This window comes from Bemisia tabaci, chromosome 3 (assembly GCF_918797505.1).
Source record: "Bemisia tabaci chromosome 3, PGI_BMITA_v3".
NCBI lineage: Eukaryota > Metazoa > Arthropoda > Insecta > Hemiptera > Aleyrodidae > Bemisia > Bemisia tabaci.
Window position 1 is genome coordinate 28,366,865 of NC_092795.1, and position 19,096 is coordinate 28,385,960.

The 19,096-nt window shown below is 39.5% G+C and overlaps 1 protein-coding gene across 4 annotated transcripts in view; it reads left to right on the plus strand.

Moving 5' to 3' along the window:
- Positions 1–19,096, plus strand: part of TrpA1 (Transient receptor potential cation channel A1) — a 58,448-nt gene that overhangs the window by 21,857 nt on the left and 17,495 nt on the right. For all 4 annotated transcript variants that reach the window (XM_072298116.1, XM_072298115.1, XM_072298113.1 and 1 more), the window contains 8 exons: positions 568–768; positions 2,228–2,406; positions 3,377–3,489; positions 4,184–4,350; positions 9,993–10,162; positions 13,148–13,292; positions 13,760–13,870; positions 15,641–15,844. In XM_072298116.1, the coding sequence (XP_072154217.1) occupies positions 568–768; positions 2,228–2,406; positions 3,377–3,489; positions 4,184–4,350; positions 9,993–10,162; positions 13,148–13,292; positions 13,760–13,870; positions 15,641–15,844 (1,290 nt within the window). The remainder of the gene's footprint in view (positions 1–567; positions 769–2,227; positions 2,407–3,376; positions 3,490–4,183; positions 4,351–9,992; positions 10,163–13,147; positions 13,293–13,759; positions 13,871–15,640; positions 15,845–19,096) is intronic.

Sequence of the window (19,096 nt, forward strand, 5' to 3'; positions counted from 1 at the left end):
GTAGCTACACATTTTCACAACCATTGAACCAAACTGTCTCTACGATTTGACGGAAATTCTTCTTCTCTATATCTTTTGGAAGGTCATATATAGCATTGTGTGGTTTAACTTCAGGACCTATGTTCATGAAAAGAAAGTCTTGTGTGCTGGTTACACGTTCAAATTCCCATCAATTTCCGATCAAATGGTGACTGGTGCGCACCATCTACCATCAAATTTCTGCGGCCTGCCATAATTTGATGGTAGTTGATGGAACTGTGGGGCTCAGCCTTCATCTGATTTCCACACAACCGTGCTTATTTCATGCTAATTTCAATCAACACGCTGTTTTTAATTAATTTTACTCATCAATCTAGATAACTCTCGACCGCCATCTTTGTCATCATTTTGATCGGAATTTGAAGGAAATTTGAGCGTGCAACCAGGCCATTATTTCGATCTAAAAAATCGCCAACTATAGTGACAGGCTAAAATAGTACAATGTATATCAGTTGCTTAGATTTTGCATCGAGTTTTTTTTTTTTTTTTTTTTTTTTTTTTTTTTTTTTTTTTTTTTTTGGTGCGTAGGGGGCTGACATCAACGCCCTGGACAAAGAGAAAAGATCGCCTCTTCTGTTAGCTGCATCGAGGGGCGGGTGGAGGACGGTGCTGTTGCTGATAAAACTAGGAGCAGATATCCACCTGAAAGATTCCAACCAGAGGAACGTTCTGCACCTGGTAGTCATGAACGGCGGGCACCTCGAAGAATTCGCACGTCAAGTTTGCACGGTGAGACTTCAATGCCAACAAGTCCCATGCAAATTGTTTGCTTCGAGTTTCACAGAAGAACAACGCGGAACAAGTGAAGTGGGCGTGGTCAGGAGATTTCTCTAGAACATCGATCGAGGACCAGATGTTCTTGTCGGTGCAAAGTTTTGGTTTTTTTCGTAGATGCTTGCCAATTATGTAATAATGGAGACGGACCTTATTTGGGTGATTTTTGCATCGTATCTTCTTATAGTTACATATCCTAAAAGAGTCGAATTCAATGCCACGGATGCATATACAAACAACTGTGTTGTTGCTTATAATTATCCTAACTAATGAGATTAACGAATATGGCAACTTTTACCATAATTATCATAAGTAATCCGACTATAAGAAATGGGTGTATATTATTCTGAAAATTATACTAAGAAGAAATTTTAGTCATATACGTGGGGGTGGTACTCCGCCGACGCTTTGGTTCTCCGGGTGCTGTAGTACTTCGTACTATTGTGAGACAGGTCGGAGGTCACTGCGCGTTCACTGTTGACGGCTGAACTCATAACCAGGACTCGGTTTGAGCAATGCCGAGACATCGTAATAGTTCATATTTTATGGCAGGAAGCGCTTATGCACCTGCATTACCGTATAAATCCACAATGAGATGTTGCATGTGTGAGGAATTTGCGATTTGACTGTTGATTATAATGTAAAAGTTCGTGAGAAACACGATGGTGCCACTGGTTTTCTCTGAAATCAACTCCCAAGCTCAAAAAAAGCTCTCAAGTTGAGGCCTAAATGGAGGGGATATCCCACCCTACCCTGAGAGTCCACATCTACATCAAGACAAACTCTCCATGCACAGATAGGGAGCAAATACATTGACAAGGCTGCCGCCTTATTTGGGGACTCCAAAACTGAAAACACGGAAACCCTGCTAACGTATTTGCTCCCTATCTTTGCATGGAGAGTGTGTTTTGATGTAGAGGTGGACTGTCAGGGTAGGGTGGGATATCCCCTCCATTTTGGCCTCAACTTGAGAGCTTTTTTTGAGCTCGGGAGTTTATTTCAGAGAAAACTAGTAGCACCATCGTGTTTCTCGCGAACTTTTACATTTGTATCAACAGTCAAATGGCAAATTCCTCACACACGCCGCAACATCTCCACTTTGTCCACTTGATTCGACCTCTAAAGAACGATTACATTTACATGTCTGCTTCAGGCCCGTAAGTGTGAATTATTACGTACGATGTCTCTAGGGCAAAGCCATGAGGTGACTCGGTGGTGGAAACCTCCTTGTGTATTACACCAAGAGTAGAGTTGTGGGTCCAGACTCCCCACAGCGCTTCTTAGCTCTCCGTTTCTCCTCTCCTCTCTTCTCTTCCTTCAACTCTAAAACGTAGTGGACGGGTTTTTAGTTAAATGATGCTCGCATGGTTTTCTCCACTTTTTGATTCGGAGTGAATATGTCTTTTCAATACAGGTGCAGGCCCCGGAGAGTCTGCAGCAACTCCTTAACGAAAAGGATCATATCGGTTGCTCACCTCTGCACTACGCCAGCCGAGGAGGGCACATCAGAAGTCTCGAGAACCTAATACATCTAGGAGCCTGCGTCAATTTGAAAAATAATAATAATGAAAGTCCCTTGCATTTCGCCGCAAGGTATTTCGTTTTTTTCTTCTAATACATGTATCGAATTCGTTACTATTTGTGCCGCAAATTCTATAACTGAAGTACCCAAAGCCGCCATTAAATTGCGTTGATAATTTACTTGTATTCAATTGTATGAATTAATATTTAATTTAAACATAATGTTACCAGTGCATCCGCACACAGTAAAGCAGATTGATCTATTGCATTTATAGTGGTCGTCCTTGTCGCTGAGCTGCTTGGAGGAGCTCGAAGATCGATTTTATCGGCGGTTAGGCTACTGCCTGAGGACTCAGCAGAACTCTCGAGACGATCATTAAATGAATGTTCAGGTTCTTTAGCTGCTCATTGTCAATATTTTTTGAACGACTAGTTGAGCTCATTATTTTTGAGCCCAATCACTTCAAATTATTTTTGGTCAGATGAAACACTGGAAAAAAAAAAACACCTTGGATCTAGAGTCCAGACTCTCGAAAACATTGACAAAAAAAAATCCTCTTGATTCAATCGGATTTTTGCTTGAATCAAAACAAAATCCGCTTGAATTAAGAGGCTTGCTTCTTGATTAAAGCTAGATTCTGATTGAATCAAGAGTACTTTTTCTTGTCGATGTTTTTAAGAGTCTGAACTCTAGACCCAATGTGTTTTTTTTTTCCAGTGAAGGTTTCACATCCTCCATGTGATTGGAGATGCGATTTACGCAGTAAATTTATGTTTGTACATACATTCTTCCGTATCTTGATCGTCATTGAAAAGTTTATGATCAGTAATGAAGAATTAATCGACCCATTATTGTCTATATTTTGAAAGTTAATTCGAAGTTCGCGTTGAAAGCAATGTAATTTTCGCCTAACTATTAACAGTCTCGAAGACATTAGCAATTAATCAGAAAAATTGAATACTTTGATCGGGATTAGAAGTATCTTACACAATATCATTTCGCAACTTCTGTATTTTTTTTTCAAATAATTACTATTTTCAGGTATGGTCGCTACAACACCGTTAAGCAACTCCTCGAGTCTGAAAAAGGGACTTTCATTATCAACGAAACTGATGGTGGAGGTCTGACGCCTCTGCACATTGCGTCGCAGCAAGGTTCGGATCTTTTGAGCTTTTACATTATAAGTGATGTGAAAAAAACTACCCCAGTGCAATAAGTTTAAATTAACTCAAATGAGATCTCTTGTAAACTTAAATCCACTTTGGGCGACTAAACGTATCACATCATCGAATGATAAAAACATTAATGCAACATTTACGATATCCAAATACATGTCTCTCTGTGGAAATTAAGAGAATTTGGGACATAGACATTGTTTCATCATGTCTGTCACCTAACTGAACACCTAACTCCCAGATCACTCTCTTAAAACCATGCAGAAGCCAGTCATTCTAAGCACCTGCAGGGTTGTTCGGGATTTCCCTTACATAGAATAGTCCTTTTTCTTTCCTTGTTCTATTATTTCTTTAATTCTATTCTCAATTTCTCAGGTTTTTATCCTTGAAAACTTTAATAGTAAGAACAAGAAAAAGACCCAAGACTCTAGTCCTCGACTTAATACCGGGAGCTGTCCTGTAAGATTAAAAAAAAAAGGAAAAAAAAATAATTAACAATAAAATAAACATGAAGTATTAAATAATTGTCCGAACGGGGAAATTGAACCATTTAAATGTGTTTACTATGTATGAATACGTATGTGTTAACTCTCAAGAGTCGCCTCTGTGCGTCGTTACTCAGAACTTAGGCTTGTTTTGGCGATGTGGATATTACTATACGATGCAATTTCAGGGCATACGCGGGTGGTTCAGTTATTGCTGAACAAAGGTGCATTGCTTCACCGCGATCACAACGGCCGGAACCCTCTGCATTTGGCCGCTATGAGCGGCTACACTCAGACTATGGAGCTTCTGCACTCAGTCCATTCGCACTTGCTGGATCAAGTAGACAAGGACGGGGTGGGTACAATACATCTCACTGTGTACTTTGTTTTAGAGTTTAATTTTTTGGTGGGTTCTAAATATTTTTCTCGAGCACCAAACCATGAGAAAGTCATATTATGAAGACAACCTGGTCACAAATCACCTGAAATATCAGTAGGCATTCCAGGGTGTAGGATGTTGCCTGGTCTCCTAGCCTTACCCCAGCGTTGCGCGTTACGAATAGTCTCTGCTTCTCTTGTTGTCAGGCGCGCCACTTTTAAGGCGAAGGAAAAATCGTCGCTTGAGGAAAAGAAAGAACACTAAAGGAAGAGAAGTTGTAACAAAATTCGAAAGTCTATTGCTTGCCGTGTCATAATATTTATTGAAGGTTGAGCTTGTAGAATTGGTGACGGGTGTAGATGGAGCCTCGTCGTCTAAACCTCGTCAGTTTTTTAAATAAGCCTCGTCGAAATTATAAAAAGTTTACATTGTCACTATTTCACCCTCTTGCCTATAACTTTCGTATTGCTCTCAAAAACCAATCACACACCTATCTTTTTCATTTTTCTAACAATGCCCACTTACGCAATGAATGTTTGATGTCTTGTGGCGTTTTGGAACTCCGCAGTGAAAACTTGCGTTTGAAAAAGCCCGGCCTCATTGATGTCACACTCGACCTGCAATTTTTCATTGCCATCCCTCTGAAGTTTGGCCTTGATTTATCTCTTGATTACCTACAGTTAATTTTTTCATCTCTGCAAAACTTAAGTGTGGAAAATACTTTCTTTTTTAAAGGTTGAGGCAGGTTCACTTTTAAATTCAAAAGCACCATCTCTTGGTATCTAGATCCAGAGTGGACACAGTCCACTCGAGCTTGTACAACATTTACCTCTTGTGCTTTCAACAGAAGTTCTCATGTCAATTTTCCATGAAGATTCTCTCGTTATACTGGTTTACAATAAATTGCACCGGCTTTTGGCGCGTATACGTAGTATACCGCCTTTGCGATCGTTTCGAACCCTGCTCGATACAATAACCGAGTCCCTTAGTTCCTTACCGAAAAGTGACTACCGCGAACTTCTGAGATTTTCCAAAGCGTGTAAAAAGTTTATTTATCCATCAATAATTATGATTTAAAGTTGTTTCTCATTCTGGGGCTCATTAGTTTATGTGCAGTGAATACCAAGAGTCTACGTTACTTGGTTTTTTCAAAAAAAGCCTAAGAATGCGACGCGCTGATTTAAAATATGCATATATAAGCAGAATCAAGCGAATTGATTCGAGGATGGCTGAGCAGGTCGGCACTCTCGAAATGAGAATTTAACTCCTCCGTTTTGTTCAAAACGTTGCTTTGACAGATCTGTAACCTCGGTTATACTTTCCAAAAGTTGGTACCCGTGCTCTGATAGTGCAATCTGTGTAAGTGCAATCTGTGATGAGCCTCGAGACTCATTAGACCATTAGCTAAACGTGGCTCATACAGGAATCCACTTACCCCTCTCTTTCCCACGCTCCTGCTCACTGCGTCGGCGTCTCGACGAACAATAGCTAATGACGGTTGCCAAGCGATGCCGGGATCCTCAGCCCCTCGCCCAATTACTTACGCTTCATTAACCATTTCACCGTCACGCTAGGATTCGTCCAATTTTCAAAAAAAATTGTTTCGCGAGTTTTTAGCAATTTTTTCCTTACTCTCCGTTAAAACACGAATTAAAAGAGGTCTCATTCATAAAAATCGGCCAAATAGAAGAGAAGTTACAGTATTCGAAATCCGAAGAAATCAACAAAACTTCTCCAAACAAAAAATAAAATGAAGGGGGGGGGGGGAATGTATAAATTACAATTTAATATGATTGACCTCAGAATGTGACAAGCAATTCAATTATAAAAAGGAGAAAAAATTGAGTGAAATTACAAAAAATTAGCCTCTTGCAAGGGGCTTCCTTGTATGAGTTTTGACCTGAAGACAAGTAAATCCCGTTATATTATTAAAACGAAATTGACTCCATAGTTTAATGCCTTAGTTTCTTGAATACGATTATTTTAAGCACTCGATTTATATCAGCAATTTTACCCATGAGGTGATTTCCTGAGAGCTGATAATATCACGAATTTCTCATAGAGCCCTTCAAAAATGGCTTGCTTTTTGGGCAGCCGATTCGGCCATCAAACCGGGGTTTAAATGGAAGCTGATAATAACACAAAGCTCTGAGAACAATTTTAAGATGAGTATAGGAACGGTTTGTACATTACGAGGAGAGGCGGGCATTCTGTTCAGCATATCGATACATAAGTATTTTCACACGTAGAATTCAATTTTCACGTCAGGGAGTCGACATATTTTGATTTTTTCGATTTTATACGGGAAATTTATGGTTTTTCGGGATTGAAATTACTTACAATTGTTTCATGAAAAATGAATGCACCCAAAATGACTATAGCATTTTGACTTTCACATACCTACGTGCACTCACTAAATTGATTGGTAAATTCAAAGAGTGGGTACATCGACCTGGTATATCAAGTTTCTGCGATTTTTTACGGCAAATCGGTAGATTTTCGGGATGTGGATTGCTTACTTTCAATTCATGAATGAATAAAGCATGGACATGGTTGAGCTTCTTTGCATGAAAAGACGTTTAAAATAACAAAATCAAGACATATTTAATACAATTGCATTTATATCGAGTCAATTTCTTTTCAATAATATAACGGGATTTATAATACCGGTGATTTGGGTATTTTAGCCCCAAAATACCTTTAAATCGACTTTATCTTCTAGGAATTCGACAGAATTTTTCCTTTCTTCGCTTAAATTTTTCCGTAGCACTTTTCTTCAAGAATCTGATAAGATTTTGCTTGAGGCGGATCAAAAAACTTAAATTTGTTCGAATAGCTTTCTAGATTCACAATACACGGTCTCGTCAAGGTGCGTCGTTGACCTTGCAGTGTTGGATCGTGAATTCTCTTGTTGTGCTGCTTGCCTTTTTTGAAATCTCTGTAAATGAAAACTAAAGGGGTTGATATGTGCGAGTTAATGACGCGCCTTATCAACACATTGTGTTGGAGTTCACTGCTTGTTTTTTTTTAAATTCGCCTTGGTGATATCCAAAAACTTGAATATGGACTTTCGGGCCTCCTCAATCCACCGGATCCTTGTCACTAGTCGAGATTCGTTTTCATCCTCTAAGGAAAATTGCCTTTTTCCCTGCCCAAAAAGATTTGTCATTCTGGGTTCAAACCCAATTTCCTCGAGGTATTGAATTACATCGCAGTATCCGCGATCAACGATGATGTCACTGTCTGCAAACTATTCCAACTTTTTCTGATCCAGCTCAAATTGGCAATATTAACTTGCTGCATCGTTATTTTGACCTTGCCTTTTGCTAGAATACATAACTAACACGCACACTTCTTCGCATAATATAACCCTAATATGCGTTTAATTATAGGGGAAACATATCTTTTATTATCAATTTACAAAACCATTTGAATACATAGAATGTAGAAGATGATCCATACCCCTGGAACGTGCCACTGACTCATATCTGGTCCAAAATTAGAATCATTACGAATGGATATCGCTCCATCTGTGTGCACATGACGTGCGCCAAGTGCTTCTTCACCCCCCCCCCCCAGGGGGAGGGGGGCGGGGGGGCAACTCAAAAATTTCAAATGGCAACCCCCATCATGTGATACATCGTTAGAAAGAGCATGAAAAAAGAAAATTTTTAGCGCAAACCGGAAGTCGATCTGACCCCCCTATCAAAAGTTAGGGGGGTCCAAAGGTTATTTAGGGGGTCCGTACCTTCATTTTTTAGAGTAGCTTCGGCGGCTCTTGGACATACCATTTCTCTTTTCAAAGAGTCCTCGAATACTCTAAGTCTAATACCGAAGTCTTAATATTGCCCCCGGGCCACCACAGGCTCCCCGTAGGGGGGGATGGGCCTGTTACAATGAAAAATTGCATTAAAATACGAAAAGTCACAGAAGTGCTTCAAACTTAGCATCAAATCCGAGTGGAACTTCTTGCCAATGTTAACGCAAACGCAGCCTGCGAGTTTAAAGTGAGTTTTCAAAACTCTTAGCCCCCTGCCCCCTCATTTTTGGTCGCAGAGCGGGTAAAAACCGGGAATTCATTACAAATAATGCCCGAAACTAATGTCCAACTTTAGAAGGACCCTTGAAACGTTGCGCCCAGTCGGAGAACTGCAACACAGGAACTGCCGCGCACTTTAAGGATGGAATCATCCATAAAACCCTTCGCTGCCCCCTCTTTTTTCGTTGCAGAGCTGGTAAGAACCGGGAAATTTGCCAGAAATGATGCCCCGGTTCTTACCAGCTCTGCAACGAAAAAAGAGGGGGGCAGCGAAGGGTTTCATGGATGATTCCATCCTTAAAGTGCGCGGCAGTTCCTGTGTTGCAGTTCTCCGACTGGGCGCAACGTTTCAAGGGTCCGCGTCAAGTTCTACAGTGATTTCGGGCATCATTTCTGGCGATTTTCCCGGTTTTTACCCGCTCCGCAACGAAAAATGAGGGGGGCAGCGAGGGTTTTATGGATGTTTCCGTACTTTAAGGGGGCGGCAGTCCCTGTATGTCAATGCTCCGACTGGTCGCAACGTTTCAAGGGTCCTTCTCAAGTTGGACATTAGTTTCGGGCATTATTTGTAGTGAATTCCCGGTTTTTACCCGCTCTGCAACCAAAAATGAGGGGGCAGGGGGCTAAGAGTTTTGAAAACTCACTTTAAACTCGCAGGCTGCGTTTGCGTTAACATTGGCAAGAAGTTCCACTCGGATTTGATGCTAAGTTTGAAGCACTTCTGTGACTTTTCGTATTTTAATGCAATTTTTCATTGTAACAGGCCCATCCCCCCCCCCCCCTACGGGGGCCTGTGGTGGCCCGGGGGCAATATGAAGACTTCGGTATCAGACTTAGAGTATTCGAGGACTCTTTGAAAAGAGAAACGGTATGTCCAAGAGCCGCCGAAGCTACTCTAAAAAATGAAGGTACGGACCCCCTAAATAACCTTTGGACCCCCCTAACTTTTGATAGGGGGGTCAGATCGACTTCCGGTTTGCGCTAAAAATTTTCTTTTTTCATGCTCTTTCTAACGATGTATCACATGATGGGGGTTGCCATTTGAAATTTTTGAGTTGCCCCCCGCCCCCCCTCCCCCTGGGGGGGGGGTGAAGAACTGGAAAGTACCTCAAAAAGTTTCCCCCTCGATATGAGGAAGGACGCCACAAACCGAAAATCGATATCATAATTAGAACTAAAGTTATGGCCAGTGGTGCGTAACTTTTGAATAACCCTGTATTTTGAAATTTTCGTGTAATAAATATTTATTTCCAGTTTGTATATCATATAGAATTATGTTCTAACCCATAATAGTACGATTTAACACTATATATTTGAATTTACAGTATCTTAAATAGTACACATATTTTTTTAGTATGGTGGGTGGTGTGGCCCTTTTCACACAGTAAGATCAGAAATTTTATTTGTGTACAGACACAGTAATTTTAGCCAATGTAATCGGAGATCGACATTTTAATAAACCTTATAAGACTCAACTATCGAAGTAAAATTAATTTCAAAAACATTTAGGAATGATCGATTCTAGGATTAAAACCTCGCAAACTAACACTGGCTTTTTGGCGTCTTGATCTGGTTTCAGAATACTGTTCTCCACCTCGCAACGATGGAAAACAAACCAAACTCGATATCACTCCTACTATCAATGAACTGCAAACTTCTGTACAATTTTAGCGATCTTAGTGCAATCGACTATGCTATTTATTTCAAATTTCCCGAGGCTGCCTTGGCGATGGTCACGCACGATACGAGGTGCTTATACTTTGAAACTGGAAGTACTTTTTTTTTCATTTGACGTCATGGGATGGAAGAGAAATTTTCATGTCGGAAGCTTTTCCTACTGCTTTTGTGGTATGTCGTTCTTGAAGGCAATGCCATCTCCGAAGTTCAAATCGTCCCCCTTTTGATCATACTCTAGAAAAAAGTGTTTACCACACCCGTCAATGAATGTAGTTCGGGGATGGGTCTAGATCCAAGAATAACAGCGTTGCTTTGCCCGTATATGAAGAACGGCACGATAAACGCAATTCAAAGTTTGGTCCATTCAGATGAAATGTTTAAAGACGATTTTTTTGGCGCGTATACGTAGTATACCGCCTTTGCGATCGTTTCGAACCCTGCTCGATACAATAACCGAGTCCCTTAGTTCCTTACCGAAAAGTGACTACCGCGAACTTCTGAGATTTTCCAAAGCGTGTAAAAAGTTTATTTATCCGTCAATAATTATGATTTAAAGTTGTTTCTCATTCTGGGGCTCTCTAGTTTATGTGCAGTGAATACCAAGAGTCTACGTTACTTGGTTTTCTTAAAAAAAGCCTAAGAGTACGACGCGCTGATTTAAAATATGCATATATAAGCAGAATCAAGCGAACTGATTCGAGGATGGCTGAGCAGGTCGGCACTCTCGGAATGAGAATTTAACTCCTCCGTTTTGTTCAAAACGTTGCTTTGACAGATCTCCACACCTCTGTTATACTTTTCAAAAGTTGGTACCCGTGCTCTGATAGTGCTGTTCATCTGACAACAATGTCAGTGTCAGCTGATAATAATATTTTTATCATATGAGGTTAATAAAAAGTTTTCAGTCAGTCTTTGACATCCTGAATAATTGTCTTGGTATTTATTTACTAATTTTACAGAATTATATTTTATTTCTTATTAAAACTAAGAAATACAGTGCAATCTGTGTAAGTGCAATCTGTGATGAGCCTCGAGACTCATTAGACCATTAGCTAAACGTGGCTCATACAGGAATCCACTTACCCCTCTCTTCCCCACGCTCCTGATCACTGCGTCGGCGTCTCGACGAACAATAGCTAATGACGGTCGCCAAGCTAGGCCGGGATCCTCAGCCCCTCGCCCAATTACTTACGCTTCATTAACCATTTCACCGTCACGCTAGGATTCGCCCAATTTTCAAAAAAAATTGTTTCGCGAGTTTTTAGCAATTTTTTCCTTACTCTCCGTTGAAACACGAATTAAAAGAGGTCTCATTCATAAAAATCGGCCAAATAGAAGAGAAGTTACAGTATTCGAAATCCGAAGAAATCAACAAAACTTCTCCAAACAAAAAATAAAATGAAGGGGGAAAAAAAGAAATGTATAAATTACAATTTAATATGATTGACCTCAGAATGTGACAAGCAATTCAATTATAAAAAGGAGAAAAAATTGAGTGAAATTACAAAAAATTAGCCTCTTGCAAGGGGCTTCCTTGTATGAGTTTTGACCTGAAGACAAGTAAATCCCGTTACATTATTAAAACGAAATTGACTCCATAGTTTAATGCCTTAGTTTCTTGAATACGATTATTTTAAGCTCTCGAAAATTTATACCAGCAATTTTACCCATGGGGTGATTTCCTGAGAGCTGATAATATCACGAATTTCTCATAGAGCCCTTCAAAAATGGCTTGCTTTTTGGGCAGCCGATTCGGCCATCAAACCGGGGTTTAAATGGAAGCTGATAATAACACAAAGCTCTGAGAAAAATTTTGAGATGAGTATAGGAACGGTTTGTAAATTACGAGGAGAGGCGGGCATTCTGTTCAGCATATCGATACATAAGTATTTTCACACGTAGAATTTAATTTTCACGTCAGGGAGTCGACATATTTTGATTTTTTCGATTTTATACGGAAAATGTATGGTTTTTCGGGATTGAAATTACTTACAATTGTTTCATGAAAAATGAATGCACCCAAAATGACTATAGCATTTTGACTTTCACATACGTGCACTCACTAAATCGATTGGTAAATTCAAAGAGTGGGTACATCGACCTGGTATATCAAGTTTCTGCAATTTTTCACGGCAAATCGGTAGATTTTCGGGATGTGGATTGCTTACTTTCAATTCATGAATGAATAAAGCATGGACATGGTTAAGCTTCTTTGCATGAAAAGACGTTTAAAATAAAAAAATCAAGACATATTTAATACAATTGCATTTATATCGAGTAAATCTCTTTTCAATAATATAACGGGATTTATAATACCGGTGATTTGGGTATTTTAGCCCCAAAATACCTTTAAATCGACTTTATCTTCTAGGAGTTCGACAGAATTTTTCCTTTCTTCGCTTAAATTTTTCCGTAGCACTTTTCTTCAAGAATCTGATAAGATTTTGCTTGAGGCAGATCAAAAAACTTAAATTTGTTCGAATAGCTTTCTAGATTCACAATACACGGTCTCGTCAAGGTGCGTCGTTGACCTTGCACTGTTGGATCGTGAATTCTCTTGTTGTGCTGCTTGCCTTTTTTGAAATCTCTGTAAATGAAAACTAAAGGGGTTGATATGTGCGAGTTAATGACGCGCCTTATCAACACATTGTGTTGGAGTTCACTGCTTGTTTAAACTTCACCCAATTCAACTTGCCGGGTATGATTAGGTTATTCATTTCAGGATTTTATTACCCATCAAGCAGCTTCAGAACGTTGTGTGAATTATTTCATTTGTTAATTAAATATCTAAATTCCTTTTGAATTCGCAGCTTCTTAGCCTTGACAGCCTTTACCCCGTAAATTTTCGGATCTCATTTGAGTCGGAACACAACATTCAAAAAACAAAAGAACCTACTCATGAATGCACGTAAAGTAGATAGCCCATAACAATATTTCTTCGCGTCAAGAATTTCTGTGCATGCATGCAGTTTTAGTGTAAATTGGTGATTTTTAATGGATGCTGTGTTGCTCTCACAAACGATGGATTAAATTTCAGATGGTTTTTTTGTCCTCCAGAGGGGCAGAGGTTATGGCATTAAGGTCGGATAAGCATCCCTGCGTTACGCTGGCTCTAATAGCATCAATGCCTCGAGTTTTCGAGTCAGTGCAAGATAAATGTATCACGAAAGCAAATTGCAAGAAAGACTCCAAATGTTTTTATGTGAGTACTCACAATTGTAATGTTTTTAGTTCCAAATATGTGCATTTGTCAGTGGTTGTTGAAAGCGACTCATTATTGGGGCCGTGGCACGTGTCAAAGAGATCCCCTTATCCCATAATATTAGTTACAATGAAACAAGTACAATAGCATCATGACAAGTGTCTACATTACAAAAATATTCTTCACCTAACGAAAATGCGATAGGTCGTAAAATGCCGTAGCTAGCAAATAATTCCGTATCGACCTGAATGAGGGAGCTATATCTTCGTCGCGGAGATGTTCCTTAGTTCCTCAGGGCACAGCATTTTACCAACTGGATAGCCGAAATTGGAAATCTGATCTGACGACGAGGTAGATGCAAGTCAATGGTTTAATTCTACTAGCATATGTATATTTGCACGACTGACGATGATAAAATGTTACTTATGTGTGACTAATTTTCGACCGTTGTTGTCATTTTCTAACAGATTAAGTACAATTTTTCCTGCCTTGAAAGTTCGCGCATGTACGCGCAGGTAGATCAAAAAACCGGGGAAGCGCTGACAATCTCCAAACCGATTCCTCTACCCGCTCTGAATGTAAGTAAGCTAAAACGAGACAAATTAATTAATATATAGCCATCATTGTGAGTTCCTCTCATGCCGCCGTCCAGAAAGTTTCTGTTTTCGATTGCATCCAGTCGCTGCTGCTTCAACTATCTTATTTCCCACAATTAGAAAAGATTTGAATTAAGGCACTATGTGCTTAGGCTTCTCTTCATAATCTCTTTAAAAAGCTATTACTTTCACAAAGCTACTTTTCTTTCAAGTATTACATACATAAAGCCGCTTTTATAGCGCAGCCTCGCGCTCTGCGACGCCCAATCGCCATCGCCCCCTATCCTCCCAGAGATCATCAGGCAATTGGCACCTTCTGATCTCCTCCTCCACCTCTTGTCGCCAAGTTTTCTCAGTGATTCACCCACAAAAGAGCGGGCTCGTCGAGCTCACCTTACTGAATGGATATCGACAAAAACTCCTTTCCTCGCTAATAATTAAAATGACGCCTATACTTAGAGAATTTTCTTTCATCGTCTGTGAGTCACAGTTGTCAGTATTGTGCAAAATTTGCGACCTGTCAGTGAAAGCAGAGGATATCGATCAAGACATTAACTTGGCATTTTTCAAGCACAAGCTCTATGAAACTAGGAGACAGCCCAGGACTGTAATGAGACCTAAACTATTGACTCGTTACAATCCTTTTCATACTTTACATAAATATATACAAAAAGTCACAATACAGTTTGGAAAAGAAAAACGCAGCAATGAATTCACTGAGGCATTCTGCAAAAAAGACAAACCCATCTGTAACGTCTGCAATTTATCATCTCTCACCGTCAAACACATGATTATGGACTGTTCTGCCCTCAGGGATCTCCGCTTACAGATTTACTCACCATCAGTCAAAAGGAATACAAACCCAATATCACAACCAAAATGATTAAACTTGTTGCCTCCCTTACTTTAAAAATCTGAATTTTTATATATGTACCCATCTTTCACATTCGTTGTAAAGAAATTAATAGCCTAAGATGCTGAATGTCTCTAAATAAATTATCTAACTAAAATAACTAGTACTTATACGTTAAAAAATATGCATAAATACATTACGTTTCGAAGGAATATACTCTAGTTCCAACTCGTAAGCTATTTTCACAATTTGCAGCTAAATTTTTACGACAACAGATTTATCAGTCGGTGATGAATTTATCGTTGTCAAGTAGTAAACTTTTTACTGAGTTCGGCGATCCACGTTAATTCTATTACAAGAGCTCACGCGCATTGGCGTTTTTTGAACTTCGCAGAGATGTAAGAGTAGCTTTTTTTTTTTCTTTTTTTTTTCAAGTAGCCTGGAAGGTTAATCCCGTTCCGACTTCACATATCGTACATTCACCATTCATATACACTCTCTGTCAACTTCCCTCAACAATCTCCCATCACTCCAGTTATTGTTTTGATATATCCTCAGTTTAAACGTTCGTTCCTTTGTCCAGCCACACACTTCACACCTCACGTTCAACACTCACTCAACTATTACACTCCACGATCCAAAAACCAAAAAAACCATCAAAAATCCGAACAGAAAATACAAATTAATAATTGCAAGACAAAACGCAAGAAACGAATCACGAAAAAAAAACGCAAAGACGAATCACGAGATCCACAAGATCCACCGAAAAAACCCACGGCGAGAGCGTGTTCGTTCCCTGACGGCGCGCGAAGCGGAACTGAAATAGCTATAGAAAATATAGCTATAGAAAATATAATTTTCGCTCTTAACGCTTTGTCTAATATTGACTCTCATTTCAGGCGATGGTCGAGCATGGCAGAGTAGAGCTATTAGCACACCCACTCAGTCAGAAGTATCTGCAGATGAAGTGGAACTCCTATGGGAAATATTTCCATCTAACACATCTTCTTTTGTACACTATATTTCTAGTTTTTATAACGCATTTCTCTTCCGGACTTATGGAAAATGACGGGGACTCATCCAACTCTACCTCAACGTCTAAAGTACGAAATATTTAAACATAATTTAGTTTTGTGATCCTCAAAAGTGATATTTTCTATCGTGAAGAGAGTTCGGGAAGTTTTATTTAAGGGCAGTTAGTGTCACCAATGTCTTATAGATTTGAAATTTACTACTGGTATCCACTGGTAAACCGAAATCTTAAGCTTTATGCTGTATTGATATATCAGACGATTTCGTAGAAACAAGATGCGACATTCTTCGTCAAAGTATTAAAAGAAATAAAATGGACGGTATTTACCTACATCAGCTTAAAAAGGCGCTCCTCCAGTGCTCCGCTCCAGCGCTCGGATAATATAAGTTTTATCTTTTTTGTTTCTTTTAATTACAAAAAAATCCACGCAATTCCGCGCGAAATTTTCCGCAATTATTTTTAACTCTTAAAGCTTAATTTTTGTGAAAGTTACGAGGCTCAATGCTGCTTATTCTCTGTTTACTGAAACTTAGTAGGGAATAGAGTAACGTGATGTAGTCTCGCCGATTTAGGTCACATTCATCCAAATTATAAGTCGTGATTTATTTGACAAGAGAGGAAAATTATTTCAGGACTACAACATTTAGTGATTTTGTATGTCATTAGGCAAGCTTTCCATCACATCTTCACTTCCTATCCAAGGTACCAGAAACTTCATTTGTGCCAAGGCATTATGGTTGGCATCTTCTCAGATTTGTCAAATTTTGCCCGGAATCGTAATGCACAGAATCACGATTGATTTTCTCACAATTTAATTCGTAATCTAGATGTCCAAATATTGAGGAATAAATCTAAGCTATCTTGAGATATCTCGTAATACAGCGTCGAAGCGTAGATGGCGCTCACGATCGGAACAATTTTGCCGGAGGGGAAAAATTATAATAATTAAAGGGCTTGGAGGGCAAGACGCATAAGCAGGGCCGAATTAAGGGGGTGGCCGCGTGGGCCGCGGCCTATGGCGGCAAAATGTAGGGGGCGGCATTTTGCAATCTTTTTTAATGTAGCTATCGAAAAGAAGAAGGTAAAATCGGATCCAGAAAACAACGACGAGACAAGGCGATAAAATCTCTCATTTCCTGAGAGTTAAAGTATAGTAATTTCTAATTTCGTCGTCTTTCGATGATACAAGAGACAGCACCTTGAAATAGTCGAGTTATGAGAGAAACCAGACACGCAATTTGACCTTGAGCGAGCGATGGAGCATTCAATGATGACGAGGACTGAGATGAAAAGGAGAAGCCCTCGGCGCGGCGCGGCGGTCGGCATGAAACGCATAGCGCCTACAAGACTGCATGAATACTTCACGCATTGCGCAAACACAGTGCGGTCGGCGCAGCGACGGAAGTTAAAATTATTAAACCACATTTATGTTTGTTCTTTTATAATTTTTTCGTTCGTTTGTTATAAATCGAAGGCCTTGTCCAAACAGGGATGGGTTTGCGCAACTTAACTTTCGCGTAAAATTCCGTGAACATTTGTTAGTGTTGACGGGGCTTTCACAAAAAATGTGCTCAACACGAGTAAACGCGTCTCATACCGTCATACATCCCTCTCCCACCGGCACGTTCACTTAACGAATGAGAAGGGGGCAGAAAAATACAGGCGGCCCATGGGCGGCAAGTAGGTAAATCCGGCCCTGCGCATCAGTGCAGTTTTTGAAAAAAATTGAGGTATTTAATGATTTCAAGTAAAGCTTATCTTAATGCATATTCTGTGCAAAATTCGCTCCGAGAGCGAAAGTCTTCCGGATCAAAGGCTGACTCCCATGTATTTCGTACGATGGTGACTGAAGTCATCCCCTGATCAGAAAGAAATTCCCCTACTGACGCGGCCAAGGTCTCGATCACTGGAAGGTCCACTTCTACATAATCGCGAACACTGACCAGGCTCTTTGTAATTGAATCTTTAATAGTCATGCCACTAATATCTTTGTAAACAAAATCCTCGATATCAATTATGGAACCGTCATCCCGTAAACTCACTTTTTTCATACAAATCTTTTCATTAAAAATTATCGGCAATACCCCCTCCACAAAATTAACATGAACAGGCGTATATGCCATGCATGGCTCAATTGTTGGAGCCAGCGACAAAACATTTTTTACAATAATGGGGGGGGGGAGTACTCCCGCCATAACAGACATACTAAATGATTACTACTTACAAAAATCGGAAATTAAAATTTTTAGCGGGTGCAAATCAAGTGCAATCAAAACACGAAAACGGAAAGACTAAAAGCAGAGTACACACTCCTGGACGCATTCGTGGCACGCTAAAATTTCAAGAAGATCTGAAACAAAAAAGCATAATATTCAAACGTATGTCCTGCAATTTTTCTGGTGGATTTTGCTACCATAGTTTCCATAGTTACCATAGTTAGAGGTGTCTATTTTTTTTTGCCATTCTTTTCATCCTCTCTCTTTAGTGCAGACCATCACTGATCTGCCAAATTTATTTATTATACAATGTACGGACAAAACCCAAGATACATAAGACAATTAAACAATCCGTCATGGCAACAATTTGATGTAATATACATTACAATATTACAAGAATCTATCAGAATATTTACAGATAATACATTTAATTTAACTAATAAGTTTCTAAAGCCCAACCTCTAGCTAAAAACTTAAAACGCATCAACTCCGGACATTCCTGCAGATCCACTGGATGATCATTCCAGTACCTAATCATCCTGCACCCAGGAAAGAAAGAATGGAAATTGGTCTTGGAATGTCCATGATTCGCCTACCATCCCCCAAAGAATAAGCAACCTCCCTCAATTTAAAACGACCGAGTAACACAGGAGAGAATAAAATCCCATTCACTAGCTTATAACTAAAAACCAATTCAAAATATTTATGAGAAGACACAATAGGAAAAAAGAGAGACGGCTAGAAAATTCATTATATGTATGTAACGTGCTCGTAAATAGACATGGGAGATCCCAGTTTTAAAGATAAAAATCGAAGTAAATTATTCTGAGGCGACTCCAACTCAACGATATCACACTGAGTGTAGGGGGACCAAACCACTGATGCAAAAGTTAAATGCGGAAGAACCAAAGTACGATATAGACGCAAAGTAGTGGAAATTTGAAACTTGCCAGCCACTCTTTAATAAAACCCAACCTCCTGAAAGCCTTGTTAACATTATAGTCTACCTGCTCGGAAAAACTGAAATTAGAACTGAAAATTACACCCAGATCCCAGAATTTCAAAACTTCAAACAAGTATTTCTGGGAATGGCAAAAATTGCACTT